Raw genomic sequence first — 15,285 nt, 5'->3', positions numbered from 1 at the left:
GATTAGTTTAAGAAGAGAGATTATAACACTTTGTATCCAATCTATTTTAGGCTGGCTGTTGCAGAGTGTTGTTTCCAAGTTCTTTTGATAACCTATAAATGGAATATTTGTCTGTAACATGGCAAACAAATTCTGATTAGTTAAAAAGGATCAAATAGAAAGATGTATCAGCCATTCTGCCGTCTAACTGTTGTATGTGTTATGATTAGGGCTGCATTTGTTTCATGGTAACGAGTTGCTTATTTAATTGCAATTCACAGTCTAAAAATAGGTTTTTCAAGATATTTCATGTTTAAACATAATATGTATTTAAGAAGAAAAAACTGCATTGTCACATTCAAAATTTACCATTTTCTCTAGAGTATTTATACAACAAATGTTCCTAAATATTGAAATGCTTATCTAAAAAGCAGTAAATGCTCCGTTGTAGAATATTTCATTTTTTGTCCACCTTTTAAAGACATTCAATTTTCACCATCAATGAATTATCAAACAAAATAAAAACAGAAATAGGTGTTTAAAATACAACTGACACGTCAAATGTTCCCTTTTTGTACTGGGCACAGCGCTTAGCAGATATAGTTCCAATCTTTGATGCAGCTGGTGTCTTTTTCGTTGAAGACTTTTTAAAGAAATCGTGCAGCTGTATGCAGTGTGTGTTCAATAACTTACTGGAAGCAAACTAAACCGGCTGCCAGGTTCCTAAATGCAGTGTAACACGTAATGCACCAATCAGGCAAACGTTTACTGTATTTATTTGTAAGTGATCAAATATATTTATATTTACGCTGTTCTATCAGAAATGGGAATTTTTATGGGGAACTACATATTACCTGGCAATGGGTAAATTTCACGGAAATCTTTAAATCCAGGATAACCATGAAAAAACAACGCCCTTAGATGATCAGAAAAAGAAACATTGACTCAGAACTAGCAACCTGGTACATTCTTTTCCAATGAGCCTCAACGACTGTTAGGAAAAACTGAAATAATCAAGAAACAGAGGTGTTAAAAGCATATTGGGTATATTAACCACAGTCCACAGTCACTCCAATATAAAATTCACTGGCAGGTTGTCTTCAATATTCACTGATTTATCGAATGTTTCTGCCATAAATCAGCAGAAAGATGCCTGTATTGAGACCAAGCTTTAGGATTTCTCTCTTGTCACCCTAAAATCTCCACATAACTCATTCTGCTCAGAAAGGGGTTCCACCCCCCTCCCCGTCCTCCTCCTATGTCAAAGATACAATACAATTATACTGTTATTATGTAATACAATTATGTAACTATTGTATCTTCCATTAATCAGGAACATTAAGTCCCGAATATGATATCCTTGAGACAAAGTCATGCAAAAATGGAAAATAAGGGCTTTTTATTTGCTTGCGGACATGCCTATAGCTGGAATTTAGAGTAATGTGTCAATATCAGCTTTAACATTTACATTAACATTAACCCCATTATCTGACAAGCGCCATGGATTGTAACATTTAATCTGAAAGTGTGATATCATTTAAGTGTAGGAAAACAGCTCCTGTGTTGATAAGAGTATTGGCCTCTGGTTTAAAGGTATATAAGGAGCATCCAGCCATCAGTTTAATGTACAAAGCTGAAGATGGGTAAGCTACTGATCTGGACTGGTAAGTACTGCTCCCATTGCTATCTGCTTCTGCTAACTCTTACTGAATTGCAAGCTTATTGCATTTTAGATCAAGCTGTACAATGTTATGTTACACATCTGTTCAGGTTGCTCTACGCTTTACTCTCAGGTATAGCCTGTGCTATTATATTTATACAGTACCTACAGACTTCTGAGCTTCAGGTGCACTGCTTATCGTACTCACTTGTAATAATATAGAGTATATAATACAGGTGTGCAACTTCTACATGTTTGTATAGAGATACAATACCAGGACAGTCCGGAAGCCATAACCTTTTTTATACCTTGTTGAGTTCATGCTGGTATCCAAAATGCAGGGTTGTGGGGTTAAAGACCCTGCAGTAAAACTGTGTATTTATAAGTCATTATTATTATTATTATTATTATTATTATTATTATTATTATTATTATTATTATTATTATTATTATTATTATTAATCAAGTGTTGTTACTGCAGTTTATAGCTTTTCTAATGCATTTTATAGAATGTATTCCCATCTATAAAGTAAGTATTATTCATTGCACCTGGCTGGCATCACTTCCAGTGTCATTAATCCACACTGCTTCTCTCTCACAGGCCTGGCCTTCCTGCTGCATCTGCAGCTAGGTAAGTCATCTTCAACACTCACATCTTACACAAACCAGCACGCTGCATTTAGAAATAAAACCTGGACTTTATCAATGAAGCAGAACCAATGCACCAGCACAGCTTCACTTATATAATTGCATCTCAATATAGGCTGATCCAGTTATGTGACAGCTGGAGCAATACTGTTCAATAACTGTTTATATATATATATTAAGTATGGTAAAACAGTTATTGAACAGTATTGTTCCAGCAGTCAAATAACTGGATCAGCCTATATTATTTGATATAATGATTTGATTGGCTCTTATAATTCTGACATTGTAGGTCTTTCATGTTATGGTAACTTTTGTAAAGTGTTGAACTATTGGTTAATTTACTTTATTATTTCTTATGTTTGATAAGTGATTCTGCATTATTTTATATATTGTTGTATCTGTCTCTCCTACGTATTTTATTGTGTTATATTTTTGTATGAAGTGTTTCTTATGACTGAATATCTATTTTCTCTATTTGCAATTTCACTATTATCTTTACAAATATTTTTGCATACTTTACATGTGCTCTTACAGGTTTTAATGTCCATTTATGTTTACTGTGGACCAGAATGTCAGCAAAATGTTTGATGGTGATTGAACAAGTAACTACACCTCAATCTAGTTCTCTGTAAAAGACCACTTTTAGTAGGGTTGGCCACACTGCAGACACAATGTAATGCATATATGATTAATATTTCTTCTTAACCTTGTAATCCCAGGATCCTCCTACATCCTTTCATGTTACTTCACCAACTGGGCCCAGTACAGACCAGGAGCTGGGAAGTACTTCCCCACCAACATCGACCCATGCCTGTGTGATCACCTGATCTATGCCTTCGCTGGAATGAGTAACAACCAGATCAAGACTTATGAGTGGGACGATGTCAAACTCTACTCGCAGTTCAACGGCCTCAAGAACCAGTGAGTTCCTGTCGAGGGAAAGACCAAAACCGAACAGGGGCGAGGGGTGGGACAAGGGGATGCAAGGGGCAGAGTAGGATAAACTATTACACAATGGCACATGTCAACATTTCAATCAAGACTCCACAAGGTAAGAACCTGAAACATGTGTAGAAACTAAACGTCTGTCTCTTGATCCCTCGCAGGAATGGAAACCTGAAGACCCTCTTGGCTATTGGTGGCTGGAACTTTGGAACAGCTCAGTGAGTTTTGCTCTGTGTGCATTCTTTACTCTGTCTCTCTCTCTCTCTGTCTACTCATGGTCCTGTCCTCACAAACCCTCCTCTCTCTCTCTCTCTCTGCAGGTTCTCTGCTATGGTGGCCAGCTCTGGCACCCGTCAGATTTTCATCCAGTCTGTGATCAAGTTCCTGAGGCAGTACGAGTTTGACGGGCTGGACATTGACTGGGAATACCCCGGCTCCAGAGGCAGCCCCTCCCAGGACAAGCAGCTCTTCACCACCCTGGTCCAGGTACTGGGAAACACATTGACCACCATCCCACGATTCTGACAAACATGTGCTTGCTTAAAAGGCAGTGGGGGAAAAAGCAGGAACTGAGATTGTTAATGTAGCTTGCTTCAGCATAACATGTTGAAACTGAAATTATCATCTAAGATTTTGTCAGTAATACACTGAGAGGGAACTGGTCCACCTAGATCATTGAGAACCACTATCTGATACATATGTCACACTGTGTAAGACAGCTAATGATTGTTCATAAGCTGTTCCTAAAATGTCTCGTTCTTAAACTGTCTTGCGCTCTGTTTCACAGGAAATGCAGGCTGCCTTTGAGGCTGAAGCCAAGCAGAGCAACCGCCCTCGTCTCATGGTGACTGCCGCTGTCTCAGCCGCCAAGGGAACCATCGACTCTGGATACCAGGTTGCCCAGGTCTCCCAGTGAGTATCAGCAAGCCAGCATCGAGGGGGAGAACCCTGAATGATAGAGACAGCTGAGCCATGAGATTACAATCATCGCCATGCCATCCTTGTTAGCAGGAACTGTACTGAATCCTGGCTATGAGACTGGCCTAGCCACTGAGAAGCTTCTCACCCCTGTACAAGATGCTTCATTGAGAGCCCTGTCCTCCCCATAGGACTGCTTGTATAAACCTCATAAACCTTGTTGTAAATAGTAAGAAAATCAATAACACTGCCTAACAGTTCTAAGATACTGCCACTGGATCCAATGCCACTAAACCAGCTTCTTCCTGCCTCCTGCAGGTACCTGGATTATCTCCACGTGATGACCTACGACTTCCATGGAACCTGGGAGCGTCAGACTGGTGAGAACAGCCCTCTGTACAAGGGACCTGCCGACCAGGGCGCCATGACCGACTTCAACGTGGTGAGAACATCTGCTTAACTGTACAGAACGAGATCTAATCACATAGGAATTAGGATTAGAATTGCAAAAATTAGGATTAATACCTGGAATGGATGTCGACTACCACATTGTTCATTCAATCTAACCCTTTGTTTGCCTGCTGCCGTTCCCAGAACTACGCCATGAACTACTGGAAGAGCAGTGGTGCCCCTGCAGAGAAACTGCTGGTCGGCTTCCCCACCTACGGACACACCTGGACCCTGGCAAACCCCTCCAACAATGGTGTGGGAGCCCCAACCGCTGGCGCCGGCCCTGCAGGACCCTTCACCAGACAGGCAGGCTTCTGGGCCTACTATGAGGTACGCAGGCCTGCTAGGCCAACTTGATGGGCCCAATGGCTTTTCCTTCTTCTAGACATTTCTTACCCCAGTATTATATTGCATTCATGCAAAATTCATATGTCATATACTAGTAACATGCAAAAGTGAGCCCCTTTATTTAGGTAATGCTATATTTAAACAAACTGGCTTTTTCTCTGTCTTTCGTGTATTGATTTAATCTTACATGACTTAGACCCGTTCCTGTTAGCCAGGAGTCAAATGCTGGTGATGGACCTGTCTCCTTGTGTAACTCTCGTTTGGTCTCTGTGTCTTCTCCCCAGATCTGCACCTTCATCAGTCAGGGAGCCACTCAGGCCTGGGATGCCCCCCAGGATGTCCCCTATGCCTACAAAGACAACCTGTGGGTCGGCTATGACAACGAGAAGAGCTTCAACATCAAGGTGGGTCTCAGCCGAGCTTTGCTTTTAAGCCCCAGGGAATGGAAAATCTACTGACCTCCCTGATAACCAATTCAACACCGTGCTCTATCTCTTTGTTGCCCCCTACAGGTTCAGTGGCTGAAGCAGAACAACTTTGGAGGCGCCATGGTCTGGACTATCGATCTGGATGACTTCAGCGGCACCTTCTGTAACCAAGGCAAATACCCCCTGATCAACACTCTGAAGACTGCACTGGGAACAGGCAGCACAGGTAACTGCTGTCTTTTCTCTCTCTGTCTGGTAGTGACCCAGAAAGTAATTTGAGATGACCTAAGGGTACAGTATATGATCTAAACCCTGTCACCTCTTAATACCAGCTCTGTTTAACTGGATTCCATCTGTTATATTACGATTCAATTTCATTAAGGAATATATTCCAGGTCACAGCTCTTGTTCAGTATTGTTCGATGGTCCAGCTGGTGTTCCGTGCAGTAAATCCATTCCATAGAGATATATATGAAACAGGGCTACGCAACAGTTCAAATGTGTTTTGTGATTAGGGCTCTGATGTCGCTCTTCTCTCTGTGTTTCCAAGGCTGCACCGCCCCAGCAAACCCCCTGCCCCCCGTGACTCAGGCTCCAGCACAGCCCAACCCTCCCTCCGGTGGAGGCAGTAGTGGAGGCAGCAGCAGTGGAGGGAGTGGCTTCTGTGCTGGCAAAGCCAATGGCCTGTACCCTGATGCATCCAACAAGAACCACTTCTGGGACTGCGTGAACGGAGAGACCTACAACCAGCACTGTGGGGCTGGCCTGGTCTTCGACACCAGCTGCTCCTGCTGCAACTGGGCTTGAGCACAGGCAGCACCCCCTCCCTCCAACACTGATTACGATTTATCAAAAGCACATGTGTAATCATAAATCGAAACACCCAATCAAGAATGAATAAAAATCACTTAAAAAAAAATCTAACTTTCCAGGCTTTTCATGTCCTTTATCCATACCTTCTGTAAAACTACATTGTGAACTATAAGGTAATACTTTGTTTTTCTATGGTAGTAGAAGATAATGCGTATAACAGAGAAGAGAAAGGAATATGCACATGATGCCTTATGGCTGTTATATACAGCAATGTGTAGTCAACCACAGAACAGCAGGAGCAAGAACCAGAGAGATTTGGTATCAATGTGTGTAGAGCCGTGTTGATTTCTCAGTGATTACTAGTATTTTAGCTTCAAGGGGTGGCATTTGACCACATTTTTAAGGTTTACAGTTTCACTGTGGGGTCATTGGACTCCCCACCTCCTTGTTTTATATATCATTTATACCACCTTGTGCTCTGGGTAGAATGTGCATATGCGGCTCTCACTTCCTGATGTAGGATGGGTTCTGTCTCAATAGTCATCCAACCAATTCACCAATCCTCCACTAGGGAGAGCTTCTCCCCAGCCTGCAATAGACATACACGCAAAGAACATAAAAAGAGTGTATATACATGAATGTGCTTTTGTAAACTCACACACAGAATGAAGCAGTGTAGTAAGTCCAGACTATTTATAAAAGTTTTTATTTTTTTATTGTTATTATTTTTTTTGTAATAAATACATTCCTTTATGTGACATAGTAATAAAAAATATATAATTATACAGCTTTATGAACTGGATTTAAATCCAGCTTTAGATCACAATTTTCCCCTATGAGCAGTTATACACAACCTTAAAACCACCAGCATTAGTGTGAGATGTGATAATAATAATAATACATTATTAATATGATAATAGAGAAACCCCATAGCCAGACTGCCACATGCATATGTATTGCATATATTAACTGTCTGTGGCAGTGCACAGTATTGAATAATAAGGACCCACAACCCCACACAGAGAAAACAAAAAATACATAGTGATACATGCTTTTTGGCTTGACAACAACCTATATTTTCAATACACTGTATGAAAGATACAGTATATGTAATATATACAGTACTGTGCAAAAGTTTTAGGCAGGTGTAAAAAAATGCTGTAAAGTAAGAATGCTTTCAAAAATAGACATGTTAATAGTTTATATTTATCAATTAACAAAATGCAAAGTGAGTGAACAGAAGAAAAATCTACATCAAATCAATATTTGGTGTGACCATCCTTTGCCTTCAAAACAGCATCAATTCTTCTAGGTACACTTGCACACAGTTTTTGAAGGAACTCGGCAGGTAGGTTGGCCTAAACATCTTGGAGAACTAACCACAGTTTTTCTGTGGATTTAGGCAGCCTCAGTTGCTTCTCTCTCTTCATGTAATCCCAGACAGACTCGATGATGTTGAGATCAGGGCTCTGTGGGGGCCATACCATCATTTCCAGGACTCCTTGTTCTTCTTTACGCTGAAGATAGTTCTTAATGACTTTCGCTGTATGTTTGGGGTCGTTGTCATGCTGCAGAATAAATTTGGGGCCAATCAGATGCCTCCCTGATGGTATTGCATGATGGATAAGTATCTGCCTGTACTTTTCAGCATTGAGGAGACCATTAATTCTGACCAAATCCCCAACTCCACTTGCAGAAATACAGCCCCAAACTTGCAAGGAACCTCCACCATGCTTCACTGTTGCCTGCAGACACTCATTCGTGTACCGCTCTCCAACCTTCAGCGAACAAACTGCCTTCTGCTACAGCCAAATATTTCAAATTTTGACTCATCAGTCCAGAGCACCTGCTGCCATTTTTCTGCACCCCAGTTCCTGTGTTTTCGTGCATAGTTGAGTCGCTTGGCCTTGTTTCCACGTCGGAGGTATGGCTTTTTGGCCGCAAGTCTTCCATGAAGGCCACTTCTGACCAGACTTCTCCGGAAAGTAGATGGGTGTACCAGGGACCCACTGTTTTCTGCCAATTCTGAGCTGATGGCACTGCTGGACATCTTCTGATTGCGAAGGGAAGTAAGCATGATGTGTCTTTCATCTGCTGCAGTAAGTTTCCTTGGCCGACCACTGCGTCTACGGTCCTCAACGTTGCCCGTTTCTTTGTGCTTCTTCAAAAGAGCTTGGACAGCACATCTAGAAACCCCTGTCTGCCTTGAAGTTTCTGCCTGGGAGAGACCTTGCTGATGCAGTAGAACTACCTTGTGTCTTGTTGCTGTGCTCAGTCTTGCCATGGTGTATGACTTTTGACAGTAAACTGTCTTCAGCAACCTCACCTTGTTATCTGAGTTTGGCTGTCCCTCACATAGTTTTATTCCTCCTACACAGCTGTTTCTGTTTCAGTTAATGATTGTGTTTCACCCTACATATTGAATTGATGATCATTAGCACCTGTTTGGTATAATTGTTTAATCATACACCTGACTATATGCCTACAAAATCCCTGACTTTGTGCAAGTGTACCTAGAAGAATTGATGCTGTTTTGAAGGCAAAGGGTGGTCACAACAAATATGGATTTGATTTAGATTTTTCTTCTGTTCACTCACTTTGCATTTAGTTAATTGATAAATATAATCTATTAACATGTCTATTTTTGAAAGCATTCTTACTTTACAGCATTTTTTCACACCTGCCTAAAACTTTTGCCAAGTACTGTATATATATATATATATATATATATATATATATATATATATATATATATATATATATATATATATATATTAAATCATTGAAAATATGGAAACAAAATATTTGGCATCCTTTTCATGGTACGAAACCATAAACAGTATGTATTTGTTTTTTTAAGAGGGAGCTGAAGCAGTTTCTTTGAGACTGTAAAGCTCAAACAAACCAAAGTTTGTATTTCTGGTGGGATTTCAAACCCCTGAAAGAAGCTGCTGACAGGATACATGCCAAAAGGAGAGCCTTCTTTATATAAGCTAAACTAAGGTATTAGGCAAGAGATTTGTTTTTGTGTGTGTGTGCGTGTGTGCACACACGTGTGTGTGTGTGTGTGTGTGTGTATTTATTTAACCCTTTCCCACTAAGTCCGAATGAAATAAAGCAGCCACTGGTATAGTTGTTCCACCTCCAGTGCTGTGGATCTTTTTTCCATTGGCTTTGGTTATTTTCTAACAGCCCAGCTCCTGTACCCTCCCAGTCTGCTGGTATCCGGAATTCAGGCACAGCATTTGTCATCTGAAATTTGGACTCAAGTGATTCAGTATCTTTCTTTCCTAAAAATCCATGCTGTCTGTTAGCTCAGGCAGTTTAGATAACTCTCATTTGTCTTTCTTTAAAGATTCTTACTCTAACTGCAACTTCATCAGGTGGCACTGTGTGCTATGGAAAAATCCCATGCAAAGACACTGATGACTTATAGCAGTTGGGAGGGGAAGCACACTGAATGCCTGCACTGGCTGTTTCAACAAAAGTTACATTTAAACTAGTGTTGTTTTTAAAAGTAATATTCAAATGTTTTTTGATATCATGATAAATTAGCTTATATGTATACAAAATGAGCGCGTAACAAACGATTAAGTATGTATCTTTCTTAGTGAAAAACTAACCCTAAAAAACCCTAATACTTTTTGTTTAACTTTATGCTCATGTGCTTGTACTGTTCATATGCACTTGATTGACTTTGTTCTAATGCTCCAGGTACTACAGGTTAAAACCATTCCGGTATACACTATCCCTCCTCCTAGCCCACTAAAACGGAAAAGCTTTCACAGCCAAGAAAAGCTTGCAGGGGGTTAAAGAGACTAACCAAGCAATGTATTAGATACGTTCGATCAATAAAATCAAGGAGAACCCATTCACGTTCAGACGCATCATGCTGTAAAAAGAATGCTGATCTGGTCTAGCTCTTCTGGGAATGAAGCTGCGTTACCTCCGAGTGTCTCTGAGTCTACACATCGATGATGGTGGCCAGGCGTAGGCACAGCGCCGCCTTTGGTGGGATCTTGTTGTGCGCGATCTTGTTGCCGTCCAATCGCAGGACTTGTAGCCGAGAGAAGCTCATGATGTCAATCACCTGGCAGAAGCTGTTGATTGAGAACTCTGGTAAAAAGAACAGGAGAAGACATTACTGTACTGGATGCAGTGCATAAGGGCCGTGTTGCAGGAGTATATTTGACAGCTGCAGCAAGCAGTGCTGGGGAGGAGATGCTCCCACAAGACAGGATTGGTTTCAAATATAACACCTTAAAGGCAGGGGAGAAGGTCAATCACACTGGTGAGAGGGGTACTGGAATATAGTAGGCAGGCTATTAGCTTGTAAAGGTTACAGTAATACATATTTCATTCATTGCATGCTTTACAGTCTGGAAACAACCAAACCTTGAAAATCTTCTGTCGTATGGGGAAATTATATTTAACCCTGGGGGGGAAGAATAACAATTTTGTAATCTCATAACGACTTTAAATTTAGGATCAAGTGAAATAGTTAAAATTGTAGGGAGAGTTGTGCCGATACTCGTATATTCAGAGTAATTACCTTTAAGAAATTTGAAGTTGTTCAGTATTAATTAAATGGAATAAAACGTGTTAATTAAGCAACACAAATAATGGAGTCCCTAGTTTCCCTTGTTTGCACAGTTATTGAGTTTCAATCAATAACAATTTGGCATGTTTAAGATTTAGCCCATGGAATTGGCTCTTTGACGGATCAACGTTCCTGCAAACGAAACACTGAGCGGCTTCTTAAAAACAGTATCACAGGTCAGACGGTATGCAGTGCCGATGCTCTGCTCTCACTCACCTGTGATCTCATTAGCTTGCAGGTAGAGGTGCTCCAGATTGGTGTTCACCGAGGGTATCTTCTGCAGTCTGTTGTAGGAGAGATCCAGCTCGATCAAGCTGGTGGTGTTGAAAGTGTTGGAGGGAATCCCTTTGTCGGTCAGCTCGTTGTTTGAGAGCCTCACATACTGCAGTTTGGGGAATTTCCTAAAATAATCGTCCGGAATGGCGTTGATCTTATTAAACTCCAGATAGAGCTGGTGAAGCCGGTCTGGAAGATTCCCCGGCAGTTTCTTCAGCTTGTTGTTGCTCAGATCCAGAAGGGACAGCGATTTCAGCCCCTTCAGAGCTGTGCCGATGTCAGGGATCTGATTGTAGTTGAGTAATAAGGAAGTCAGGTTCTCCAGTCCTTCGAACGTGTTGGGCTGGATTTTGTTGATCTTGTTGTTGGACAGCCTGAGGTCACTCAGGGACCGTGGCAGTGGGGTGGGCACTCTAGTAAGGTTGTTATGGTCCAGATATAGCCGATCCAAGTTCTGCAGCTTGGAGAAAACCATTTTCCCGATCTTGTCCATGGTTAGCTGGTTCCTGTGTAGCATGATCCAGACCAGTCCGGTTGCGTTGTCAAAAGCCCCGTCCTGAATGGAGCTGATCCGGTTGTTCTGTAAGTACACATACTTCATCCGGGAAGGCACGAAGGGGATCTGCTTGAGGTTGCGGCTGTCGCAGTACATGCTGATCGGGAAGCTGGGAGGGCAGTCACACTCCAGGGGGCAATCCCTGGCACGCATGCTGGCTGCCACCTGCCCAGAGTAATCGCTGTAACCAAACCGGCGCTGCAGGTAAGACAGCCAGAAGAAGCTGTCTTGTGCCTGGCATATCACTACTTCACAAGCTCCAGCGATGAGCAGGACTGGGATAAGCTTCATTGTAGCAGGTGAACTTCTGAATTACTAAAACAAAACCAGATTCACAAGCATGTCTCAAACAGGCTATAGTAATATAGGTAATACAAATATTGATAGGTCTTTGTTATAATATGTGCGTAATGTATAAACATTCAGACATTAATGTGAAATCAGGACATATTCTAGAGATGCAAAACCAATTATATTAATATAAATTAAAAGCAACCCTAATAAATACATAATGAAGTCAATGCAAATAGCAAATATAGAAAACACAAGTTAACTAAATCAGCAATGATTAATAGATAGATTAACAGATATATAGATAGATAGAAATTTGATCTACACAGCCAAGTCCTGAAAAGAAAATCTAGTTTCGTGTTTACAGTGTCACACTATAACTTGCCAAGTTTTCAGCTATGAGTTGCCCTCTTAGGCTCCTGATCCTATAAGTTAATTGTTCCCTTTATTTTTTAAATTCCTATTTTCTTTGCATGAGTACCCACCTCTATTGCAGGATATCAACTCTGTCCCGTCCTGGCTCTGTCAGTGGTTTATTCAGACTGTGTGCTTTGGGTTTCAGACACTTTGTAAATACCTTCAAGGCTGTAGCTCCTTTCAACCTGTCCAATTACTGAATACTTCCTTAACAGAGACCCAGTGTCATTAGTGTGGGCTACTTGACTTCTATTACCTACAGCTATACGCCAGTATGAAACCCATGTGCTACCCACAGCAGCTGTTTAATGACGACCTTGTTTTTCTCATTAGACTCGTGGATCAAACAGGACCTTCTCATTAACAGAGCAGGAGGGCGACGTATCTTGCTGTGTAAATTAGCTAACTTATTTATTTATTTTTTTTAGATCAACATCAAACATTTTTAACCCCTCACCAACCAACCTTTATGTAATATAAAACGGTTATCACTACATACGTGTGTGTGTGTGTACTTTAAAAATTGATGGCAAACAATAACACCTTAAAGGGAAAGTGATTTTTGGTTTTAGCCACAATAGCTGTCTTTCAATGCTTTCCCTTGAGGGAGGAGAGCGGGACCCTTTAACAGTATTCAGGTAAGAAGTGGTTAAACTCAGCAATGCTTGTAAAGGAGATGTCTTTTATTAGTTTTTGGAGCCTCTTGTCCAAGTCTATTCTGTTTCGGATCTGGCTCCAAGTCCTGATTAGCCTGTTGTCTGATTTCTTCAGCATGCATGAGTTATTGGGGGAGACGAGGTGAATGAACCCTCTTCTCAGGCCTCAATCCCTTCTTCTCTTGTAATTGTCCTGGGCGAGAAACGAGAGAGCCAGACTGGGCGCCATCTCCACTGTGATATTTCAGAGTCGGCTTTCATCCATTCATGGAAATTACAGTTTTTTCAAAATGTTGTGGAGAGAATCGCAAGACAAGCAGTACTTATGTAAAACTCTGGCAAAGCATACCAGAAAAAAATGAACGCATCTGTTAAAAAATGCAATAAATGCAATTCTTAAACAGAGACACAAAGAGCTCTTTAGGGCAACATTAGGGTTTTGGCCAGTTTTTTTTGTACTTGTCAGAGGCAAATTAAAGGGAATTATAGTATCATTGACCATTATGTAATAAAACATGCATTCCTTCTAAATGATTTAACTCATATTGAATTAATACAATACACACATCAATCAGTGATACATCCAAAACATTTTCAAATAGCAACAGCTATTTGTGATTATGTTTAATCATTTCACTGATTTAATGATCATAATTTGCTGAATAGGACACAACCTCCTTCTAAAAATGTTATACAACCAGATGGCTACTTTCTAATAATTGCCAGTAATGCATACTAAAAAAATAATGCATATACTGTATTCTATATGGGACTTCAAGAGGTACCAGCTTTGTAACACATTTGTCCTGGTCAGTCCCTATAGACTGCCTGTGCGCTGGAATGTTGGCTCACAGACTCTACACAGCCACAATAATGATTTCATACTGTATGTGTACAGACTTGGTGCAGCAGGTAAGTGCTATAAGGTTTGCACATTGAGGACAGCTGTGTAAAAAACGTTTGCTGATAAAATAGTTAAAAAAGGCACTAGATTTCTTTTAGAGAAAAATAATAGAAAAAAAAAAAAAGTATTCTTTTGCCAAGGACACCGTGACTTTCAGTAATGCATTCAAGAATGTGTTTATTTGAAGACAAGGGGATTAAGTCAACTGGGTTAGAACTGAATGTTTTTGCGTGCTCTTACAAAGACCTGTCCTTTAGAAAGCATTAGACAAAATGGGGGAAAAAGAAGATCTGTTTGCAATTCCATGAGTGACAGGCGTAGGTTATTAGCTGGGCACACTGCCTCTAGAAATTCAGCATCTACAGTGGTAATTAAATGTTGCTATAGATCTTAGCTAGTGTTACATTCTTCTCTCACTATATAAAACAGCTTAATATCACCATGTTCAATACAGAACAGCCTGACCCTGTAGAACATGGATGCTTCTACCTTGGGTGGACTTCTAAGGCAGTTCTAAGTGATAATTCAAGCAGCCCTATTATACCTTACTGTGTTGTTTGCGGCTTCATGATAAAAGGTTGGCTGACGATTATGCAGCCTCAATTATCATTAAAAACACCAGATGGGTCTTTTAAATTTGGTTTTATAACGTATAAAGTCCTGCAATTTACAGAAAAATAGGGTGCTGGCACAAGAGCAGAGCAGTGCTAACGGTATAATTTATTCTGGCAGAATGTTTTACTAATGCAGAATTACAGCATAGTTTAATATTTTCTGTGAAGTATTAGTTAAAACTGGTGCAATATAAAGCATTATTAGTACAATAATGTACACCTTGAATATAACGTGCAACCTGCATATAGCTTGCTGAAATACTCCATACAATTCAATATATGAAAAAGGGAAGAGGGGAGTTATGTTATAAAATGACGGGACACATACTGTAATGCAGTAGCCATGAAGCTGGAATACAGCACTGCCAGACTCACTAAGCTTGATCTCCGGTGTGTGGACCGCTTTCTTTTCTGTCTTATTGCCATCCCTGGAAAAGCATGCAGCTCTTTATAGCGAAAAAGTGAGAAGAAATGTGGAGAACACATGTTAGCAGCATTACAACGGACTTTGTAATGATGACTACAGAATTAGCAGGGAGAGAGAGAGAGAGAGAGAGAGAGAGAGAGAGAGAGAGAGAGAGAGAGAGAGAGATTTAAATAAAAATAAGTGAGTATAGTTATCATGGCATCAAAAGCCTATAAGTACCTCCACGACACTGCCTACAGTTTGGAAACCCCTGGCATAGGTCACATCTGTGCTGTATGCCAAACCTCACTCACATCACATAACAGAATTGCATCAACCATCCTGTTTGAGAAAATAATAAAATAAGAAAAACATG

The 15,285-nt window shown here is 40.6% G+C and overlaps 2 protein-coding genes across 2 annotated transcripts; one reads left to right on the top strand and one right to left on the bottom strand.

The window, feature by feature from the left end:
• Positions 1-1,311: 1,311 nt before the first annotated feature.
• LOC117426222 (acidic mammalian chitinase-like) lies at positions 1,312-6,267 on the top strand. The gene is made up of 11 exons (XM_059004619.1): positions 1,312-1,643; positions 2,241-2,270; positions 3,007-3,208; positions 3,394-3,450; positions 3,553-3,718; positions 4,020-4,144; positions 4,469-4,592; positions 4,745-4,930; positions 5,233-5,352; positions 5,461-5,602; positions 5,927-6,267. The coding sequence occupies exons 1-11, from the start codon at positions 1,619-1,621 to the stop codon at positions 6,181-6,183; spliced, it is 1,434 nt and encodes a 477-aa protein (XP_058860602.1). The 5' UTR covers positions 1,312-1,618; the 3' UTR covers positions 6,184-6,267.
• A 9-nt stretch (positions 6,268-6,276) lies between these two features.
• LOC131702733 (fibromodulin-like) lies at positions 6,277-12,509 on the bottom strand. Its single transcript, XM_059004620.1, has 4 exons — positions 12,398-12,509; positions 11,006-11,936; positions 10,136-10,305; positions 6,277-6,778 (listed from the first exon to the last, which is right to left on the bottom strand). Exons 2-3 carry the CDS (start codon positions 11,910-11,912, stop codon positions 10,154-10,156), a joined length of 1,059 nt encoding a protein of 352 aa, XP_058860603.1. The 5' UTR covers positions 11,913-11,936; positions 12,398-12,509; the 3' UTR covers positions 6,277-6,778; positions 10,136-10,153.
• Positions 12,510-15,285: the final 2,776 nt, after the last annotated feature.

This window comes from Acipenser ruthenus, chromosome 30, assembly GCF_902713425.1.
Source record: "Acipenser ruthenus chromosome 30, fAciRut3.2 maternal haplotype, whole genome shotgun sequence".
Classification (NCBI taxonomy): Eukaryota; Metazoa; Chordata; class Actinopteri; order Acipenseriformes; family Acipenseridae; genus Acipenser; species Acipenser ruthenus.
This window is presented reverse-complemented; position numbering and strand designations above follow the sequence as displayed.

Coding starts and splice junctions, on each gene's coding strand:
- LOC131702733 (XM_059004620.1), bottom strand. CDS start 11,912: ATGAAGCTTATCCCAGTCCTGCTCATCGCTGGAGCTTGTGAAGTAGTG. Junction 10,306..11,005: donor GCAAGCTAATGAGATCACAG/GTGAGTGAGAGC, acceptor TCTTTTTACCAG/AGTTCTCAATCAACAGCTTC.
- LOC117426222 (XM_059004619.1), top strand. CDS start 1,619: ATGGGTAAGCTACTGATCTGGACTG. Junction 2,271..3,006: donor CCTGCTGCATCTGCAGCTAG/GTAAGTCATCTT, acceptor TTGTAATCCCAG/GATCCTCCTACATCCTTTCA. Junction 5,353..5,460: donor AGAAGAGCTTCAACATCAAG/GTGGGTCTCAGC, acceptor TGCCCCCTACAG/GTTCAGTGGCTGAAGCAGAA.